Below are 23,633 nucleotides of genomic sequence, written 5' to 3' on the forward strand. Positions count from 1 at the left end.
TAACGAGAAACGAAATAATATGCCCCTCTTTCCTTCTTTCGCTTCTTCCTTTGACAGCAATTATCTCGATACAAAATTATCTAACAATAATTGTACAAACACAAGCATTCCTATAAAAAACTGCTCAATCAAAAGACTGTACAATATGTAAATTTGTCCATGTGACCAGACTAGACGAGTGAATATACCTGTAAATGGCAGCAAGCGTAGCAGATACTGGCTCCAAAAGTGACATTGCTGGGCCCTTGCCGCTCTACCTTCACCCATCCTTGGAGACAAGATTTTGTACCTCAGCTCAGGTAATGTAAATTTTGGCCAGGTCTCGGATGGATTGCTGAGTTCCAAAAAAAAAATGGAAAATAGAACACGTAGGTAATCACAGTTGTTCATTAAGACTGAATCAACCAGTCATAACAAACTTTTGCGAATAGAATATAAAATGAAGTACGTAATGATAATAAAAAGAGTCCAGATTAAAAGATTTAAAAAAATCAAATCAATAGAAGAGTCATGGAAACCAGTGCGCATTGCAGCATTTCATGGCGAACTGTCTATAATATGAACATAGAGGAAGGCTAGTCAAACATGACATGCAAGAAACTCTACAAAGTAACTGTTTTATGATGCAACAAGCTAGATTTACCCGGTCTTTGCGAAATTTGTCCACATTGTCATAAAGTCGACACTGAGAGCTTTTTCGGCACTAGTGAGATTGTAAACATGAACACCATCAAGCTCCTTGATGAATGGAAGGCCCCAGACGAACGTCAATTCCTCCAGATGTCCTGCGCCCAGCCATGGAGTTGAAGGTAACAGGTTCCTATACTGGAGATAGCTCCTACCAAGATTGAGAAGGGAATTGTGATTTCACTTTATTGCAATCTTATTCATTTCAAGATCAAAGGCAGAGGTTCGCTTTTGTAATCTTCACAATATCTACAATTTCGTGTGTTATTACTACATCCCCTATTTAAAATGCATAAAAGCTTGTAATATTGATGTGAGCTTATACATGCATGACATGTATAGTATTATTTGACGTTTAAGTTTATTCTATATTAATTCTGATCAACTTGGTTTAAACGGTGACTGTTTTACGATGTACTTGTCGACCAGGTTTTTATTCGAATATTCATATCTAGGCTCTATCTACTTGATTTATTACATTTATTAGCACTTGTATTTCTACCTCAGACAGTATTTTGCCAATTACAGCGCACTTACGTTACAACGAACAGGGTTATAACGAAACTTCGATATAACGAAGAAAGAATTCAGGCCCCCAAATTATTGTCATTAAAGTCAGTGGTACAAAAGTCGCTAACATCGTATAACGAACACGATTATAGCGCTATGACGAATTCTTTTCCGAGCGCCATCAACAAAGAAAAGCAAAAGAAATGTGCTCCATTGTATCGAAATGCTGATCGCTTCCGAAAATGCTTATCGGAACAAGCATTTACAGAGCGTCTCTGCATGGGTGGATGCTTCACATATCACCCTGCGTTTGCTTCCTGTTTCACGCACCGTTTCTGAGGAGAACTTGAACGATCATAATTCATTAATCCGAAATGAAATAAGGTTCGTTAGTACGAAACACACAAATTCTGATATATCCAGATGTTCATTAATTCGAAAATGAAATAGGGTTCATTATTACGAACATTGTGGTGTTATTCCGAAGGTTGGCTATTTATAAGGTTCGTTAATACGAAAATGATAGCAATCTTCGTTACTTCAAACGTTCGTTAATCGAAACATCAAATAAGGCTCTTTGCTCCAAAAATGAAAAAAAGCGAGTACACAAACAAAACTCGAAATTACAAACATAATGCTGTCTTCTGATAAGCGAACCTTCCAAATAACGAACCTTTGTGGATTAACAAACCTTTGGAATAACGAACTTTATTTCATTTTCGGATTAACGAATCTTACAAACAGCGAACCTTCGGATGATCGAACCTTTCTCATCTTTTGATTAATTAGCCATCAGAACGGCGAACCTTATTAAATTTTCATTTTCGGATTCACGAACCTTCAGAACGACGAACCTTATCCCACTTTCGGAATTGCGAACTTTAGGAAAAACGAATCTTCGGAAGAATGAAGCTTCAGAATACCAAACCTTATTTCATTTTCGGGTTAACGAACCTTCGGAGTAATGAATTTATCATAGAAATGGCCAACCTTCGGAATCAGGAGCCTTCGGAATAACGAACTAGAACCGAATCCTTAACCATCACTTTTTACACATGTGTGTTCACCTGTGCATGAAAGTACAAAACAATTTCATGCTCTAGTACATAAACGAATTAATAATGAGATAGCATCACGTTTGACATAGATTTCCGGCGTATGGTAGTTTGTGTGTGTGTGTGTTTTTTTTTTTTTATAAACAACGTACAATATACGCATGGTAAGCGTTTTTTCATCATATCGGCAAACTGTATAATTGTTCGGCCATAACGAAATTTCGGTACAACGAAAGAAAACTGTCGGTCCCAAGATTTCATTATAACACGAGCGCACTGTATTGATATACACGTAGGACCTATATGTGCGGGTACCCGTTCAACTGAGATTATTCCTCAGATTGATCTCACGATTTATGCAATAAAAAAAAAATATCCTCAATTATGCTATCACACCTACTCTTTAAATCAAGCGGAAGTATCTTTATAAACAGACTTACAATCAATAACGACCTTACGCTCGAATAAATCAAGCCTAAGAGTAATCTTAGCTCTGTTTGAAACGGGCTCCTGGTCTACGAACCAATGTTTATTTTTTGTTAGTAAGTTTGATGATATCGTTATATCTTTGACCCGGAAGTCTAGTCATTTGGAATTATCAAGATATTGGAAAGACACACACCCATCATCACTGGCATACAATTTACTTAATGTAATGGTGAGAAGAAGAAAAAATATGAGAATTGTGTGACGTACATGCTTGGGTCATGAGTCATGTAGTATTGGAAAACGGAATCACCCACAACAGAGTGGAGTCTGGAGATCTCATTGGTTGGGCAGATGAAGTCGAAATCTCCATGGAAATTGATGAGTTCTTGCAGGAAGTCTGCACCCACGTCATCAGCTTTGGTCCAGTTTATGTATTGGTGTAAGATGGCCTCAATAAGGATGTCATCTCCAATACCATACCGTGTAGCTGAGGCTGTGACAGACTCTCGAAGTTCATCCAGACTAATGGATGGACCAGTGTCTCTACCAGCATACTGCAGGTTCTCACTGAAAACTCGAATAGTTCCCTCATCTTCATTAAATCCAGTTAGGAGTGTTGCATGTTGGAAGTCGCCCTTTGCGTACAGATTGTAAGGAGTATCTTCGAGAAAGTGGCCATCCACCGATACAGAATACCCAGGGTAAACCTACGGGATATAGAATATGCGATCCAAAATAGATTATTATCACAATTAATAGTTGTCCATTCTAGTAATTGTAGAAATCTTTTTTTTTTCTATTTCATATCCAGAAATAAGAAAAATAAAACAAATCCAAAGCAACAACAACAAAAAACAACTACTGTTTGAATCTTACAAGTTCATAAAGTGAAATGTCATACGTGAGTTAAAAAGGAAAAAAAAGACAAGAATTTGAAAACCCTTATCACATACAAAACATACATGAAAAAAAAAATAGATCTGGTGTTGAAATCGATGTCTTAGTAGCATCATGTTAACATATATGATGATGGTGAGAACTCAGAGATGTTCTCTCCAACGCACATTCTGCTCCCTAACTAAGCCATGCATGCGAAGCTCATGTTGACGTCATGATTTACACGTATTATTCAACATTATCAAAGAAAGATATCTCAGCCATTCTTTTTTTTTTTTGTGGACATATTACCAGTCATACATTATTGAACATGTCAAACAATGCTTTATTTTCTCTATTTGATAACATACACTGTCCGCGACGCTACGAAGTCGCCTAGCGTTGACCTGCTTCATGCAGGCAACCATGTCCAGTGATGTACTCCCGTTGCAACCAAGGGCTTCCCCGACACTACGGCCGACTGGTAGTCCACTCGTCGGTCTGACCGGAAGCCAAAATTCGACAAGGCCGAGCCACTCTACACATCAGCAGCAAACAATGACACAAAAGTAAATGTATGAGCAGGACTGTAAGTGGTTTTGTGGTTTTAAGGGAGGAACAGAGAGACTGTTGGAACAAGACAGAAAGGGGGTGGGGTGGGAGAGAGAGAGAGAGAGATGTAACAGACAGACCGACAGACAGAGATGGGCAAAATATCGACTGACAAGACCTTTACTTGTGGCAATGACAAGCTGCATACCTGAAGTATTGCCTGCTGAAATAGGCCTCGACTTAGCTTTGAAAGTAGATGAAAGCTGACGCTTGCAGCACCTGCACTTTCTCCGAAAAGCGTGATGCTGTTCTTGTCTCCTCCAAAAGCTGAAAAGATTGTCAACCAAACCAAGTCTTCTGATGATGCTTTGCTTGCAGAATTCGAACAGTATTGTACTTATATTGCAATATTTTATTTGATGTTACTGTGCTACAGACTCAGTATTTTCTTTCATTAAAATGCAAAGTGATGGCCAAGACAAAATATGTGTTAAGTTACAGGATTTAATGGTCCTCGCGTTGACTGTCAATTCCCGAAAGAGCATTCTTTCCTACACGTGTGTACCTACTTTAGAATACGACGGTTTGCAGTGCTATAATCTTTTCAGAAGAGAAAGTGTTTTAATTCTTCTCTCTCCGCATCTCAATATCTTGCTCTTGTTGGATTTCTGATTCATCGCGTACATAGTATTAATGTGCTATCTCGCTGGAGTGTGAGATTCATAGTTGTAGGTCAGTTATATAGGGCCATTATCTTAAGGTCATACATCCTTACGTAGTCCATCAAAAAAATACTGGCAAAAACGCTCATACTGTAGATGTGTTGAGTAAAGATGTCGGCCTGAGCCTCCATACCTTCGATGTTGTCTTTCACCCAGACTAAGGCGGCCACCTGATCCAGCATACCGTAGTTCCCAGGGTAAGTGTCATCAGCTGCATAATATCAGCGACGGGCATTGAGAAAAAAAAGACACGCGTGTTGCCGAGAGCAAGCATATAAATTTTAGGAAGAACATCATTTTGCAAGTTTTGTGCATTCGTGGATGAATGACTGTTGTCCAAACCCTTTTATCTTATGGTAATCCCAGAAAACAAATGACAGCACTGCTTGATGTAGGCCTATCTATCTAATTCCCATTTGAAATGAGTGGTCAAACTTTCAAAACACGGATCACAAGATTGACGCATTGTTGTCTAACTACACATTTTTAGTCGGCTGTTTGATAATAAAAGAAAAACCTCGTTTCTGTTTATTACATTCTTGAATTTCTTGCAACAGGTCAAATGTAAGACACGATCTAACACGTCACCACAGTGATATGTCTTGGTGTCAGGAATCTTGGTGCTCCGCAATGATTCTTCTGGTTGCTCAAAACCTATCAAGATAACAATTCGATTTATGGTTTACTTACCAACTCTTTAAATGTAACAAATAGCGGATGTGCTAACCTACTAAAATGAATTAAATAGAGCCACTACATCAGCACAAGAATTCAGAGAGCAGGCCTGATTCAACACTGTCATCCCATCGACGGATCAAAAAAAAAAAGAACCCTTTTACCTTCATAGATCTGTATCATATATAGCAAAATTGTTTTTCTCCATGTAACATAATGTGTGTATTTCACTACATTTTTAGGGCGATACGTTTTTGTTTTTTTTTATCGACGTAAAGCAAAAAAGAAAAACACCAATAACAAACAAACAAACAATGTAAGAACTAAGAAAGTTCACACCTGTTGCCAGGAAGCCGAATACCCCCAATCGATAATTGGGAACAACAATGATGACGTCACCGACAGCAGCCAATGGCAGACCGTAATAATCATAAGTCATAGCAGTCCCAGTCTCGAAACCTCCGCCATGTATCCACACCATAGCTGTAGCATTTTGTGGCTATTCAGTTAGTCAAGTCGATACAAGAATGAAAAGGATGTGAATTGAATGGAAATGAAGCTGACTAAGAGATTATGGTAGATGGGGTGAGATACGGGGGAGAGAGATTTGGAAGATACGACACCGAAGTTTGAAATACGTCATCACAATAAGAACAAGGGAATAAGCGATGCAAATTGTATTTTACTAGGCCATGCAATATACATTAATCAATGTTCCAAAACATCAACATTAACTGAGAAGAAGAGCGGTCAACAAGGATTAATACGTTAAACCATTAACACTCTGGAGAAGGGTTTGTGTGTTGCCTTAGGGCATAACCTGTACTCAGTAGCTTTAGGTTACAAAGGAACAAGCATATGATTCTATGCATTTGCGTGCGCACGCGTGTGTGTGTATGTGTGTGTGTGCATGTATGTGCGTGTGCGTATGTTATATAATGTTATATTGATGGTTAAACACATTTTATATTTTTTAGCGACATCAGAGGGGAAGGTACCGAAGTTTAATGATTTTATGAGGTATTTTAATATGTGTAAAGAAGAAGAAAATAAGATAGCGAGTAAAAGAGGAACAGTTGAAATGCATTTGTTAAAGTGGGAATATTAATGATGTATACCGATGATACATGATTTTTTTGTCTTGATTTTGCCGTTTGCTGAGTTATTATCACATCGTTGTTGTTTTTTTTTTTCTTTATTGCTTCCACCTTCCACATCATCTCCATAATGAATAGGATGTTGTATGACAAATAAAATGGCAACTTAAACGGCAGAGTTATTCAAGTGTAAATTAAACCTGAGGGCTGAAGGCGCGGGGAGGGTGGGGGAGGGAGGGGAAGGGGGGCACGTTGGTGTTAGGTGGGTGAGTCTGTGTGCATGTGTGAATGTTTTCTTGCAAATGGCCTCTTTTTTTTCTCTTTTTTTTTCGAGAAGCAATGAAATATGCCCGGTTTTTTTAAAGCAAATTATCTCTGTTGTTCCTGTTTTGCGGGCTTTTGCGAGAATATGTGTGAACAAAACAAACAGCGGATTTCGGGTTTTTTTTTTCTTCTTTTTTGGTTAAAAGAGTTATAATGTAAGTTTGATATTAGTTTGCAGAACGTTGGTATAACTTCATTTTGTCCTTATAGGTGTAATCTGATGTTTATTTTGTATTATGTTTGTGTATAATGCAGTCTGTTTTTGTACGACGTCTTGTTTTGTTCTGTGAACGTTTCTGATCTTTTTTATATGAAACTGAAGGAAATTCGAATAAAGAATTATAAAAAAAGGCATGTGTGTGATTCATGAATCGCTATGGTTGCTTCATAAATGATTTGAATGAAATCAACAAATATAAAGGAAAAACAAAGAAAAGAGTGTACTGGAGTGATCTACAGACGTATTTAAGTTTGTCACATTAAGATTGAAAAGTACAAAATCTCAATATCAGTAAAATCAATCTCTCTTGTGTATTTGGATGGAATTTCCTAAATACAGGACTTTACTTTTGAGCTGGGGACGAATATATTCAGGTAAAGACAGTCTTCGTCCATGAAGGCAGGGTAGTAAAACGAAGCGATGGGTGTCTGCATACAGGCTGGTCTGTGGTATGTGGCGTTCCATACTCCTGGCCAGCTTCTCTTGGCTTCAGGAGCTTCAAAACGATTCGGGGGATCAGCGAAAGGTATGCCCTGCACAGATATGGCACAATTATTTTTGATCATGAGCAACTTGTCAGGGACAAAGAAGGACACAGAGAAAACGAAAAGTTCCTCTTTTCATATCAATCTCATTTGATGAAATCGTTATACAGTTGCTAATATTCACCTGCAACGCAATCATACATGCTTGTAATTGCATTGTCCAAATACATTATAAAGAAGATTCAATTAAGAAACTGTACATTTACAGCTGATAGCTGATTGATAACTTAATCATTATGAGTCAAAGCATGGATCTACTATAGGCCTAAACATCATGGACGGTCGTTTTTTATTAATTGATTAATACTTCCGTTTCTTTCAAAATTGTTGCATTAGCATTTTAAACATGCTTTCTTTCTTTGATGTCATCATGACCACCGACGTCCAGTCTGGGTAAGAACAAAAAGGCTCTCTGATAAATCTAAAGGCTACATGCGTAGAAGTTGATAAAATCTTAAGACATTAATTCATGTGCAGTAATAGTGTCTATTGGGAAATATCATAGCTTATGTAATTTCATTTGCGAAATGCACGTACTTTATAAGAGAAAACAAATATTTTTGCAGGTTCATTGTAATTTACGATCTATAAATTGTACCCATTTTTCGCACATTGTTTTAATTTAATAGAGTATAACGGTAGAGGACATGCATGTCTTACCATGAAGAACGCTACGGGCCGTGTCCAGAAACAACGTAACAACCTCTTCGCAACCTATAAGGCTATTTGGGTGACAGTAGATTACTTCAAATGAATGCTAACAGCAAAATGAATCAATATGCCTACAAAGAACTGAGTAGAGATACATGGTCATGGTAAAACGAAACGAGATAAATATGATTAGAAATTTTATTGTGGGAGGGAAATCCTGTGAAGGATATTGCACGCGATATGTGTGTACATAGCAACCAACAAGAAATTTGTTACATGATACCTTTCCTTCCATATTTTATCTTTATGCAGCAATTCACTCCAGTATGTTTAATTAAAGGGGATAAAAGACTAATCTATGATATCATTCTGTGAATTGATGTCGACATCACTATGTTAACAGGTCTTAGTAGTGTACATTGCTTTGCCCTTATACACCTCCCGAGACAGTATCAACCACAACATGCACTCTAAATCGTTTGCCTGCTTACTGCCAAATAATAGAACATGGAACTTGGGCCCTGAACACATGCTGAACTTTCCTACGAATGGTCTTTCTTCCTGTCACTCCATCATAATGAAGACAAAAATTGGACCAACCTAAATCCAATCTAAAACCATCTTTACTAAAATCAACTTAGCATGTATATTACGAATGAATATGCATTGTTTGTGAAACTTTTTCTATGTATGCGTTATAATGCGATATACTGCACTGGCCTTTGAGCGCTTGACAATTACAAGGTTAGTGTACTCATGATATTGCTACCAAGTTTCCTTTGCCCAATAATACTTGCAACCACAACCTATACGCCCCTGTACGAAGTTATTGCTTTATTACTAAAATTTTAGAACAATTCAATAGGAGTACTTACCTCCTGTATTGTCTCATGTAAGTCAGAAAAAGAACGTTGGAAGATATTGCGTAGGTTCCTATGTCTTAGCGAATTGAAGATTCAAAATCTGAATCACACTATCTTACAGGAGAGCCTGTATATACTGCTGAGTGTGTTGTAGAAAGACGATATAGACATATCGACAATGTTTATGCAACAACAAAAAAAATGCTCAGGAATGTGTGCTACATGAACTCAAACTGACATCAAGGTCGCAGTAGCAGTCGAAATTCTGACAACATCGTGCACACCTAATCGCTGCTTTGGTATGTTAAATGGCCCAATGCTATGCATATACCTAATATAACAAAAGTACAAGGGACTTTGGACAGTGTGTACAACGCTATGGGGTTTTCTGTGACAATCGACACTCGAGTGTACAAAGGGTTAAGCAGTAGCTGCTTCTCTCAAACCTATGTTAACAATTATTATGACGTAACAATGGGCTTTCATGGTCGTGCGACGAAGACGCGACTGCGGTCGGCTTGTTCGACTAGTCTTTGATAGGTCCGATTGATATGAATCAATGTAACCAAAGGGAAACTCAGCAGAAAGGTAATATATGAAAAATGAGAAAAGAGAATGGGATTTGATTGGGATTTTAACCCAAGACCTCCGGATCGCTAGTCCGGTTCTCGTACCCAGAGAATTATGGAAGGCCCTACAGTTGTTTGCTCCCGAGTCCCTGTATTCTAAATGCTCTTAACCTTCGCGTTTATGTCAGCTTAACTTCGTAAACTCGAATTCTCGGTTTCGAATCTAGATTAAATCTGATTTTCTTTGTTCTTTTTTATTTGAATGTAAATCATAGTAAAATTCAAAATTACCATGCTTAATAATTTGTTTGCTGCAAGTGTAAATTAGTATCAGATAAAAGCAAACATGCACGTACCCAACCTCCAAATTGGAACGAAATGATCAATACAAAATTTTTGTTTTACTGCATATAGGACATCCATAGAACAGACCATACATTGTAGTTACTTGCATGTGTAGAGTAAGTGATGCAGACGTGATTACCAAAACTAACTGACCAAGAAGACATCTATGTTCTTCGATACATTGGCGTACTTGGTATCTTGAAAGAGCTCTGTTTTCCCAAGCAACACACCTTGTTGCACCGTGACCTGCGGCCCTTGAGCTTGGGCTGCTGTTAGCAACATCAGCGCTATCAACACCAGAGGCCCCCTCAGCATTGTGGTCCGTTAGGCGCACAGTTTTGCCTGAAATATAGTCCTTTTCTTGAGGGTGCAAAGTCCTGCAGTGCTATCAATGCTAGATATCTGATGCTTTGCTTAGCAAGCAGAATAAAATAATTCGCGCAGATCAAACGACGGGATCAACAGTTACGCAGCATTAACACAAAATTAAACTGCTTACAGTATAGAAAGCCTGTAATCATACTCAGCAAAACAGGTTAGGTCCAAGTTGAGGTATTCAGGGATTTGGACACTAACATCATGGTTACGTAAGAGAAGAAACATCTATTTGAGGACTGCCAAAAGTAACGAAGAACTGCTTGTTGTCTACTGTTATTAAAGCATCATGCTACGATGTCATGTCATGATATTAAAATAATCTGAGGGAAACTAAAGACGATCGACAGTCTACCGGAACATGCTGAAACAAGAATAACTGCTAACTTTTTCCATCCGTAGACAGTGTTCCATTTACATACACACACAAAAAAAAAAAAAATCAAAAGTCATTCATCCACTACAGCAACACCAAGAATACAACAAGAGAAATAAAGACAACCACAAGAAGAACAAATTTCTGAAACACACCAGAACCGGAATGGCTTTGAACTTTCCATCCGTTGGAAGTCTCCATTTACAAATTTCACTTACCCACAAAAATAATAAAAAACAAAAAACAAAACAAAATAAAACATAAAAATAATTGTGACAAGAACGAGATCGCAAAGATGCAAGAGTTAACATCGTTATCATGCCACATAATGATATACTTGTTGAACGGGTATATTATGTTTTAAGGTCCTTGGTAGGTATTGGTTTGGGAGCTTCAATCATATCTGGTAAAAAAAAAAATCCACAATGAAGGCCAGTTTTGTGTCCCTATCAAAATGCAGTATCTAATGTAAAATTATATACGCCTGATTCATGTCACAGAAATTATGTTTACTACTTTTTCTAAAATAGTTTTGCAGCTGTACATCTGGGCCCAATTTCATAAAAACCTGATATGATAGCAACTCTTGCTAGAGTGGCAATTACCATGGTAATAACAAGAATCCAGCTTCCTGATTGGCTGTTGCTATGAGAAATTGCCGTTTCAGCAAGAGTTGATATCCTGACATGCTTTATGAAATGCGGCCTTGTCATTTATAAGCAAACTAGAAAACATCTCAGGTAATAAACTCATTTTCTGCTTAAACATATACAATTAAAGGCATTATTTACCATTTGCAGGTGAAACAAAAACCCAGCGTTACTGCTTCAAAATAGTACTAAAATATGAGTTAGCGATAGGAACAACGAATGTAAAAATTTGAATTAGTATAATCAATGTTATATTGTTAGATATATAAAATATAAATAATAGTTATAAGAATGTTTGTAGAATAAACCGTCTACAGTTATGGTTTACTGAGAAAAATTGTGATATCTCCTTACATTTCAGGCTCTATTGCAAAAGTTTTTTACATGGTAGGATGTTTGTGATACAACTATACCTGCCCAATTATATGCATCAAATGTGATATCTCATCTTTTTTTAAATCGCTGCTAACAATTGTAAACAATACCTTTGATATTACGCCTGCTCAGCTGAAATACGTGCAAGGCATTCTTTTTCACAGACATGTGCTTTGAGCTCGTTTTATGTAAATTTGTGCAATATTGATTTTCTTAAAGGATAAATGTATATATACGTTTGACATAATATGAGTGTTTGCCCATACAGCATTACAATAATTTAGATGGAATGAAATCAAACCTTCATACGACGGATTCGAAATCACTATAAGTAAAATAGTAATAGCTTGATATTCATTAAATACTCCAGTATTTCTCAAAGTTCTCTTATTCAGTATCTGATCATCTGATCATACTTTTAGGGATCATGGCTAGTGTTACAGGTTCTTACTCTTAAAAAAAGGTACATTATTCAATGTCATCTTGTCAAAGCCAATTTCTTAATAGCCACACCACTTTGACAATTTAGGAAACTCATCATTCTAATTTTGATTCTATTCAATTCATGATGGGAATTAATACAATAGAATCTTCACCACGTAACACAGAATAAATATACCATTTTTGAAATGTTGAATAAATTAATAAAAGCGCAATAGATAACAATGGTCTCATTTTGAATCAACGAGCAATTAAATCTAGCTGCTCTGAGTTAATAAACAAATAATTATCCATTTTCTGTGAATTGGTTGTTATTTTTGGTGTGCTTTGAAAGTAAAAACAAAAACTGTGATGTTAGACTGTAAGCGATAAAACGCATTGAACTAAATGAATTACAAGTATACTGACAGAAGACACCAGTAGTTATTTTCACAACGTCATGCTTGAATCCAGCGCCTTAGAGCAGTGATAAAAATGTACTATGTATAGCTGCGAGGCATTGTTGACTATAGAGAGTGAACACAGAAACAGAGTATTGAAATCATTGCTACTTTAATAGATTTTATGATTACACCTATCAAAAAGAGTCCGGGGACTAACTTAAACTACTGCGATGTAGGATAGTATGTATCTTAGCTGAAGATCAAAAGTCTTTGTTATAATAATTATAATGAAATACGACGGTCAGACAGAAAAACTTTTTCTCTGCACCAAAAGACCTGAAAAGATCATTTACTTTCTCTTAGAATAAGTATCCCGAGTAAGTAAAGTACTTGTAAGATCACTACGTCAAGACTAATCAAGGACATAATGTTTGATCCTGATAGTTCTTGAATTCCCTTCGCCATGACTCCATCTCCTGTCGCCATGCCTCGTAGCTCTCACGCCATGCCCTTTCGTCTTCGCCCAGGAGATCTTGTGGTAGTTTGTTTGAAGGGAGAGTATAAACGTGCAAGTTGATTTCATTATGACGGCATCATTCACATTATTCCTGCAGCAATTCTTATCACATGCATTTTTTAAAACTTCCTCTCTTATACACTACATTTCATATTGGCAGCATGATAACAATTGACGTTGTCAACAATTAACAGTAAATTCAGTAAAGTAGATTGATGCACGCTGTATGTGTCAAGCCTCTTTTGTGACGCATCCATCAACTGCATAGAAATATCTAATACAGTTAGCTAATTGAACATGGTTAAGTCCAGTCTCACTTCTCGATTCCATGACATGACTTAATATCTTTTTCCTGAAATTATTGCTTGTAAATGAGCGGAAAGGTCGACCGATCTTTGAAGCAATTTAGGATAGAGATAGAAATATTCTGGGAGTAAGGGTTTTGGGCTGCGTTGCAACAAGGTGGACCAACTAAAAGCGCTCCTCTGAAAAGGCATAATACCGCGTAATATAAATGGCTAATTTCTAATGCAGTTTGTCCCTCGATCATAGCAATAACTAGCAAATGATAATTTGTCAAAAACGAATTCCACGTAGAGACGTGCACCGACGCGTATATTGCAATAAACCACATTAAGAACAATGCGATGTACCCTAGCTAATTTCTTGTCAAATATTGCTATGGTAAAATTATTATAGCATACAGTTGTAGTATTATAAGAGCGTTTATTATTGCTAACATGAAGTGGGTCATTTCAACCGAGATACCTGAATACAAACTCAACTGACCATTAGAAGCAGACAGTGATGGGATGTGATGATTCCACAGGTTACATTGTCTGGCCCGTATTGCTCGTCCATCCCCCATAGACAGAGAGATTTCCTTGTAACGCAGTTCGGGAATGGTGAAGACTGGCCAGCCTTCCGGTCCCTCTCCTCGATTCCCGTCTTCTGATGACTGGCTCGGGTCGCTGAAAGCATTAAGGCGTATACCGATTTATACATTGTAATGTGCCTTTCTTTGAGTATTTTTCTTTTAATGAGAAGGAGTTAGGTACATGTCAATGTCATAATGAATTTTGAATTCGTGAGCATTTTCCAACATACTTGTGCATCGGCATCTAGGCGTTATCATGGTTATATTGATCTCAAAATAGCTGTGGTTGACAGAAACGTTGGTCTGTTTGGCTTGCTCACCTTAGCTAGTCAACGATGGAACGTCTCACTGTTAACCTCTAGAGATATGATTCTGTCCGCATGTTGTCTTTATTCTCATAGAATGTAAATCATCAATACATAGAACATTTATATGATATTGGATGGCCTTGAGATTACAGGAAATATTGGACGAGCTATGCACAAATATTGGACGAGTCGAAGACGAGTCCAATATTTTGCTTAGCGAGTCCAATATTTCCTTGTATTAACCGAAAATGGGACATCCAACATCATCATTAGGCCTATTATCCTACAGAGGATTTCAGCAAAAAATGTTTACACTTGGGCCTACCCTTTCTGTCTCCGAGTGCTGTATATGGTCTGCTACTGGAGTATGGTACATGTACACTCTTCAGTGCAAGTTAATCCACTTCAGTCTCTGATAAAACAGTGATCTATGTATCCAAGGTAGCCGTCATGTTACTGTTAGGCCGAGATCTAGCTAATTTAGACCAGAATTAGTATTTGTATCCGAGATCTGAGAAACAATTCACGTCACATCTACCGTAGATCGTGAAAGATCGAATAAGGCTACTAGTACTGTAGTCCTACTATACTAAGTAACACATAACGTACATGTCCGTACAGTAACTGTAATATGCATATCGCGCATGCAAATGCAAGCGGCGGCCGGCTATGTATATCGCGCACGGGCTATCTAGCAGTAGCGCTGAGCTGATCAATCGTCGCCTGCACGTACAAAAAAAAAAAGGCAACTTGTTTTCATCAAACCTAAATTCAATTTCCTGTTATGAAAGTGATATTTTGAAAAATTGTATGAAAAACAATTTCAACCAATTGATATTATCAGAAATTTGTTTGTATAAGCACAGAATTTTAGAAGAAACGATATTTTAGTTAATCCGTGATTGACCAATCACAGACGTTTTTACTTCATATTTCAGGTCATCTCGTATATATCTCAACCAATCACTGTTCAGTTTATAAAAACTTTGGGGGATCCCCCTCTTGCCGTCCAATATTTTAAATATTGGTCGCCTCGGCAAAAAACATTGGTCGAGTTCAACAAACTTTCTAAGTGGGTCGGAGGTTATGAGGTGTGTCGACAAAATAACACTTGTATTTGGGTTCTAAAAATCCTCTGTATGGATAATAATGGAAGATATTACTTGCAGAGGAGGGGGCACTTTTTGAATGGGTAAACTGGAATTGCGTTGGGCCAAAAGTGTACCTACAAATATCCGTTAATGAAATTTTCTCTACAGTGTCAAAATAAAATTATCGAAATGTTTAAAGGCACACTAATATTTGACGAAAAAGCGTGAAAGCAAGGTATAAACAAAATGGGATATTAAAAATAAACCGGATCACACAGTAGGTATAACGTATAAACAACATTTTACCCATATTTTGCAAAGTTTGTCCAGAATTTCATGACTCTGACGGACATGGCCTTTTCGTCATCTGTCATAGTGTGTCCATGGATGTCTCGTAGCTGCTCGATGAAAGGCATTCCGAACACAAACATGAGCTCTTCCCCGTGTCCGGCTCCTATCCATGGTGTGAAAGGTACGATGTCACCTCGCTGAGAGTAGCTCCTGCGTGCAATTAAGAAGGACGAGGTGGCGGTTACACAGCAATCTTGTTGGAACATGAGAACCTCTTCAGGTGTGAGTTTCTTCCAGTTTGTCTACCTCTATACAAATTGATTTTGTTATGATCGCAAATGCTGATCTGGAATTTACGAACATGTCGGGTAAAAGGAACCAGTGGGACTCGAACCTGTCATCTGTATACTGCTTTCCGGGCACAGACACTACCACCAGGCTGTCCCTGGCTGTCGGCAGTGACACGATGAACCCCTTGTAGAGGGAGACAAATTGAAGAAACTCACACCTGAACCTTCACCCTTCTGAATAATATCTAGTTTTCATGAGAACTTCCTGCCGATTGTATATATTTGATGTAACATTAGAACTGAGGACTATGACTCACGTGGCAGTCGGTTTGTGCGTCATGTAGTACAAGAAGACAGTGTCATTAGCCTGAGAATGGAACCGCAGGACTCTGTCATTGGCACAAGCAAATATGACGTCGCCCGCCATGTCGACTATGGATGTGAAGTAGTCTGCTCCGACGTCATCAGCGTGCGACCAGTCGACGTACTCCTGTGAGATGGCTGCCTGCACTAAGGCTTTGTCTTCTGTCGCAATCATTAAAGAGTTCGTGAAATAGCTCATGTAGTATTCGAACATAGTCTCGTTCAAGTATGGAGGGATGGGACTGCCTTGGTACTGCAGTAAATCTTCGTAGGGTAGAAGAGTTCCTTCATCTCTCCCAATACCAGCCATGATGGGTACGTGAGCGAACTCTGCTTCTTGGTAGAGAGTGGACGGAGATGCCTCAAGGAATCGACCGTCAGCATAAATCGTGTAGGAACCATAAATCTGTCAATGTACATAATCACGAGAATATAGAAATCGTTATTTACGACACTTATGGGGGAGAAAAGTACATGTATGTATTGTAATAGATCTTTTCTATATTTACCTCCCTACTTTCCCGACCCATCTCTCATATTCGAGTTTAAGTGGGGTTTTTTTCTCTTCAACAAGTGTAGAAACGAATTTGCTGAAATTCAAGTGCAAGTCGAAAAAGGAAACAACAACAAAAAAACAGACAAACAAAGCAAAGAAAGCATCGTACTCATCCCCATCTAAGATTTTCGGCATTTTACCGCTCCTCACAGCATGGGCGTTGTACATGAGTGAAAGAAAACTGACTGTTGCCATAGAATGTCTAGAGGGAATCATCTTAGAGCGTATCTCACATTGTAGGCCTATACCAGTATAACATTAACAAGTAGGTAAGTGGCGAGAATGCACTGAAAACAAGTCCTAAAATTCAATCCGTTTATATTAGGTATACACAGTGCAATTTGTGCGATGGATAGTGATACGTGCATTGCATAAAAAATGTCGATAGCTACCTTATCAGCAGAACGTCGTAGATCGTCTGCAGGCTTGGCTCTCAGACACTCAACCATGGTAGTCGAGTTGGTCACATTACATCCCATGGCTAGTGCAAGGTTCGAGGCTTTATTTCTTTCCTTTGTCGTATCGTTACTGAAGGCCCAAAACGCAAGCGCACTTCCACTCTGTAGCACATTGTATAATAAACATTGTAAGTGTGTATATTCAAGAATGAACGAATTTTGTGTCATACATATTGTAACAACAAAAAGTTGATAAATACAAGAATGAATAGTGGTGGCATTGATGAAAACAGCGAGTTAAGAGTTAAGACAAATGTTAGGCATAGCTCAAACCTGCATAATGGCCTGGCTGAATAATCCTCGGCTCTGTTTCGACAACAGGTGGTAGTTGACGCTCGATGAACCGGCACTCACTCCAAATATGGTTACTCGATTCGGATCACCGCCAAATGCTGACAATAAATTCGAGGGAAAACATGCACTTGGCCTAACACGGCTGTAAATACGTAATTCTCTTTCAATATTTGAAAAGCAGCGTTCGAAAAGGAAAAACCATTTTTGCAACTATAACAAATAATATGATATAATACGATCTGCTTATATGATTCTCTCTGTTCATTTGATGAAAATTAGAATAGATTTGAACATTGAACCTCTCTTTCCGTTGTCATTCTTAGTCTGTAATATTTTGATAAGATCAGGAAAAAAAGAATAGAATTTTGGCTTTTGAGAATAGATATTTTTCATTGCATTGGTTTTTACAATGTTGTAGGAGAACAATTCTGTGTCTTGCCAATTCGATATTCTGCCTGTTTCAAGACATCTAGCAAATGTTCGATTAACTATAAACACGGAAATAGAGATTGCTGTAAAAGCTCTGTCCTAATCAAGTTAATTTATATCCACAATTCTCGTCTCACTACGAGGTAGGTGCAATCATTAAGAAGTGTGAGTTTATGAGAAACGAAATGAAGTCACATTTATGCTAAAAACTAAATATTCCAACAAAAAAAGATTGCCAAACTATAGTGCTGAAGTATATTACCTTTGATGTTGTTTTTGACCCATTCTAAGGCCATTTGCTGGTCAAGCATACCAAAGTTCCCTGGTGCTTCGTCATCTCCTGTAGATGGATTTCACGTTCAATTATTTACGTCAAACACGGCTCGACAAGAGGAAAAGCGAGGAATGAAAACATTGCAACTAGCGTTTTCCCTCCCCAGTAGTTTATACGCGTGTGAAAGTATGTTTGCTTATTCATACACGGACGAAATGCCTATCTGCAATATCTGTTCTTTTTTTTACGGCAAGTCCATGCATAATTATTACAACAAAATTAAGACATCTCGAGTAAAATCACTATATGAACAGGAAAATAAATCCTTTAGAATAAGTATACTAATAAAGACAATACCTATATGCGAACCAAGATTATTGCAGTACATAATCGAAAATGACATAAAGTATAAAGAAAATGTGATATAATTACAATGGGGAAAAAGAACAATGACGACAAATAGGCGGTAAAAAATTACGATGAGATAAAACGAGTAAAGCAAATGTTCTGGAATCACGTACAGACAGCGAAATACAGATGGCTATTGGCAGACCTTTCTAAAAGTAATTTCAGTCTATGTTTTTGCTTGTTTCTGTTTGTTTGGGGTTTCTTTCGACTTCAATGGCAGAACACAAAGAAACATGGCACCTCTCTGGGTGCCCATTTCGAATGTTGCGACTGATTTTTTTTCATGTTTTTGACTGAAAGTAGATAGTTATGCATTACGCATTTTTTTGATTATTTTGAAAGCAAAATAATTACACGTAAAATACACATCATGCATATTCCTCAATAGTGCAAGACTAACGATTGATATCTGCCATTGGACACTATTAATTTTCTGACGCCCCGACAAATTCCCTTTAGTCGATGGTTACTGCTCTCTCTTTCTGGACAAGTTTTTGGATTGATAGCGTATACAATGTGACAAATCCAAGGAAGATATGAAAAAGATATGAAGCTATAATGTTTGTTTGTTTGTTTGTTTTTCTAACTCTAAGGTGTAAGTGTCTAAAATACTCTTGAACAGCATGATCTGTTGTTAAGAACAAAATATTTACTTACCTGTGGTAAATTGTGAAAATATCCCAAGTCTGTAATTTAGGGTAACAAGAATGACGTCACCTACAGCAACCAATGGCAGTCCATAGAAGTCCCACGTCATAGCGGTACCCATGATATATGACCCACCGTGGATCCACACCATCACGGCTGTATTGAGAGGCTGGAGAGTCAAAATTATATCCAAGTCAAAGGCCCTGTCCCATACCCGTTTAACGATTCCGTCTTTAACTCTGCCTAAATGTTTAAGTCAGACGGTGTCAGACGGAGGCCATCTATTTTTCTTTTCGTTTTTTATCATGGAAAGTGCATAGGGCACATGATAAATAATGTTCAAATAAGTCTGGAAAATGTCTGGAACCAACATCAAACGTCTAAGTACGGTCTTTTTATGAAGAACGATTTGAGCTGGAAAAAAAAACATGGGAACTGCGCCCACGTCTGCATGTCAACATCCAGTTTCCATCTGAAAGGCCAAGCTCCGTCCATGAACCCATATACGACAGTCCACAAAGCTCGTTTTAAAATTATGCATTTGAAACATTATCATCTCGAAAGACTATCATTTTTGGAATACAATCGCACTTCATTTCATAATGCCAGCTAAGAAATGGGAGTGCGTTTGGCAGCGATCCAAAGCCTTCTAAAGCCAGGTGATTGATCTTCCAACTCCTCTTCCCAGAGAAAACTCTTCAGACTCAGATGCCCTAGAAGTCCCAGAGGTGGTCCCAGGCATGTCAGAGGAACTAGGCCCTAGATGTCCCACAGGAGGATGTCCCAATACCAGAAGAATGGACACCATACGGGACTCCTTGATCACGTGATCTTAGAGAGGTTCAATGGAGGAGAAGTCAGGTGGGCCCTCACGTTAAAAGACCATGAGAAAGAGGTCATTGTAATTGTAATTGAGGAGGTCCGAGAAAAGAGTCACCTTTGGCACCTGAAGACTTCAAGATTAAGAACAGTTCTACCCGTCTGGCCGTTGGTCAGGAGTCTGTTGGTTTTATCTCTCTCTCTCTCTCTCTCTCTCCTTATTAAATGGGTTTTGATTTAGACGATGATAGACGTTCCACTTCAATCCCCGTATCCATCCGTTCTACTATCAGACCGTTGAGAGAACTATCTCTGGCCCAAGATCAGTTACGTGAATGTTTTGTTGTTGTTGCTGTTTTGCCCAATATTTAGCTATTTCCTCGCCGGTTTTATCGTTCCGTAGAAGTATGTTCCACGGCTATTGGTTGACGAGTTGTTCGCCTTGAAAGCCACTATTGACAAAAAGTCTAGAAACCGAAAGTTTTCCACCAGAGTAACGGTGAAAAACCCAAATAAACAACAACAACAACAACAACAACAACAAAGACCCACCAGATCTCCCAATTGCTATACCCAAATTTGGCCGTTCCAAACTGTGGATGGGTCCAAAGTTTAAAATGGCTAGCACAGTCTTTCACTGTGTCTAGATACATGTACTCCTGTTAACTAAAAAAAAAAATGTAGTAAAGGTTCATCTGCACTTTATTCTTAGATGGAATCATCAAACAACGCAGTGCATACTGGGACACACAAACTATTTTCTGCCTATGTTCATTAGCATGAAACATTCTTCTCTCAGCTGAGTATTCTTAACTTTCACACAGTTTGATTTTTTACATAATGTAAAGTCTGCTCTTTAAACTTTGGTCGGTTATCGTAGTTCTGAGGGTGAAGTGTCCGCCTCTCTTCCCCATACTAACTAACACTAGAGATCAGGTGCAGTTGAAAAATGATTACTGATGATGGCGACCCCTCGAGGTTTGCCTGAAGAGAATTATAACACGAAGTAAATTGTACCCACTCATCACACTGCGCCATACGACTTGTACGAGAAGAAGACAAAGTGGCAAAAGTAAAGATACATAACTATGAATTGTATTATGACCACATAAAAAAAACCTCCGTATAGGACACTCAGTTTTGATACACACAGATAGAAACACACAAAACACACACACACACACACACACACACATATTCTCTACTAACCTTTGGATGAGGAGAATACACGTTAAGATACAAGCAATCCTCGTTTGATGGCGGGTAGTATAAATGCGGTGCCTGCGAGCAGCTCTGAGTGAAGGAAGTGGCGTTCCACTCGCCTTCCCACGGAATCTTCTTCACAGGGGGTTCGAACCGTACTGGGACCTCAGCATACGGAATACCCTGGGTGAGAGCAGGTGATACCCGCATTGTGTATACTATACTCACATGCTTCTTCATGTTGTGTTTCTAGGTTTAATTTTCATTTGTTTTACTTTGCAAAACATTTAAAATGATATAATTTAGAGATAGGCATGATGTTGTCTGCAAGGGGACGATCGGGTTCCTGATCAACGATTAGCAGTTTAAATTTGATGGCTTGTGGTATTCACATACGTCATCTCGGTGTAACTTTATGAGTGGCATGTTATTATTTAACAATATAATTCAACTACTAGCAAGCCTTTGAACAATCATGACTGCACTTACCAAATAGATGTCTATCTCAGCGCTAACATTGATGAACTGATTTTCAGTGAACAGTTCTGTTTTTCCCATCACGACCCCTTCACTCACTTTCGTTCTTGGGTTGTCTGCATCACTCTTACAAATGCAGAACTCCATTATGAGAACGACTAGAAAAGAAGTGAAGGTCCTGGTGTTCATTTTCCGTCCCTGTCTGCCCACAAACATAACTCCAGTGTAGATGTGTTTTTTGGACTCGCACTTTATAGATTCGACTGTAAGGCACGCTAAGTTACATATGTTATCAGAACAGCCGTCATAAATCTTACCGTACGACACAGGGCGTGCTTGTATGTACAAAGGTTATTTCATCACAATGTCTGTGAATCCAAAACACGTGTAATTTTAAAACAAATTTGAATAATGATAAGCTGTTCAATCATTATTTGGCGTCTTCAAATCTTACCTTTTATCGTTTATGAACTTATTCATATGAAATTATTTGCCGGTCAGTCGCTCAATGGCAGAGAATTAAAAACGCCCTTTGAACAAAGCTTTTCTTCTAAATCACATTCGGTCCCAAACAATACGTTATTCCGATAGAAGTGAAGCATGTTCAGTTATGGAGAAAATGTATGATAGGAAGACACTTGGTTGCTAGTGAAAAGTGATTAGGGGAAATCGCCATTGAATGGGTAGGTCAACACAATGAATGCCCTGACGTCAGTCTGTCCATATCCGATTGAATCCATTGACGTTTCGGTATACGATAATAATGGTAAGTCGGTCGGTGAGCGCGTCTACCTCACGATCCAAAGGACCCCAATTGAATTCCCGAGTCCACTTTGTGGAGCAATGTTGTGTGTAATCATAATACAAACACTAATCATCATAATAAAACACATACAAACACTGATATAATTAAACATTCTGTCCCTTGGATAGGACATAAATTGGAGGTACCCGTGTGTGAGAGTCACGACTAATCATGTAGGGCCTAAAAGATCCCAGCTCTTCATTTATTCATCGCAAACGGTGTTTAACCCCTTGAAGTGGTCCCGTCATCTGCCATATGGACCCCATATGGAAGACAAGCTATTGCAGATGAATATTATGATTATCCAGCCATCTTCTCAGCGAGTCAGATTGGGACACTTCAACGGATTAAACACCCTGCTGAAAATAATTATTGTATCATTATCAAACTCATTCAAAGCCACCATGATCATTTCTTTTTTAGTTATTTTGCAAACAGACAGACAGAAAAAACGGTCAAAGAACCAAACCAATGCCGACCAAAGCATAACCTTGGTGGAGGTTAATAGGCCTACATATTTAAAGTCAATTATCAATTTCATACTGCCATTGGTTTTGGGCGTTTCTGAAATCTAGTGAACTGCCTAAAAGTACTCTCTATTGTGTTCTTGATCCTTTCATTTTTCTGGTCGACCAGTTATGTTCTATTCCAGTCGTTGTGTATCAAGCTCTTCTTTTTTATGGAGTTGATTTGAATCATTACCTTCCTCCTAGTTTATGCTCTTTGTCGGCTTTTGTTTGTTTGTTTGTTTGTTTGAAAAATAACTTAAGAGTAAGGGTTGTGAACGGATTTGAATGAAATTTTC

At 38.2% G+C, this 23,633-nt stretch overlaps 2 protein-coding genes across 2 annotated transcripts; both read right to left on the bottom strand.

The window, feature by feature from the left end:
* Positions 1-639: 639 nt before the first annotated feature.
* On the bottom strand, positions 640-10,435 carry LOC139739016 (cholinesterase-like). Its single transcript, XM_071649631.1, has 7 exons — positions 10,274-10,435; positions 7,495-7,680; positions 5,846-6,005; positions 4,923-5,042; positions 3,929-4,095; positions 2,949-3,388; positions 640-838 (listed from the first exon to the last, which is right to left on the bottom strand). Exons 1-7 carry the CDS (start codon positions 10,433-10,435, stop codon positions 640-642), a joined length of 1,434 nt encoding a protein of 477 aa, XP_071505732.1.
* A 2,701-nt stretch (positions 10,436-13,136) lies between these two features.
* Positions 13,137-22,170, bottom strand: LOC139739017 (acetylcholinesterase-like). The gene is made up of 10 exons (XM_071649632.1): positions 22,036-22,170; positions 21,553-21,729; positions 19,534-19,693; positions 18,457-18,534; positions 17,745-17,863; positions 17,406-17,573; positions 16,412-16,863; positions 15,820-16,014; positions 14,027-14,208; positions 13,137-13,252 (listed from the first exon to the last, which is right to left on the bottom strand). The coding sequence occupies exons 1-10, from the start codon at positions 22,168-22,170 to the stop codon at positions 13,137-13,139; spliced, it is 1,782 nt and encodes a 593-aa protein (XP_071505733.1).
* Between the last annotated feature and the right edge of the window lie 1,463 nt (positions 22,171-23,633).

This window comes from Diadema antillarum, unplaced genomic scaffold (assembly GCF_040938485.1).
Source record: "Diadema antillarum isolate AM-2024a unplaced genomic scaffold, OU_Dant_1.0 seq00000779_RagTag, whole genome shotgun sequence".
Taxonomy (NCBI): Eukaryota; Metazoa; Echinodermata; class Echinoidea; order Diadematoida; family Diadematidae; genus Diadema; species Diadema antillarum.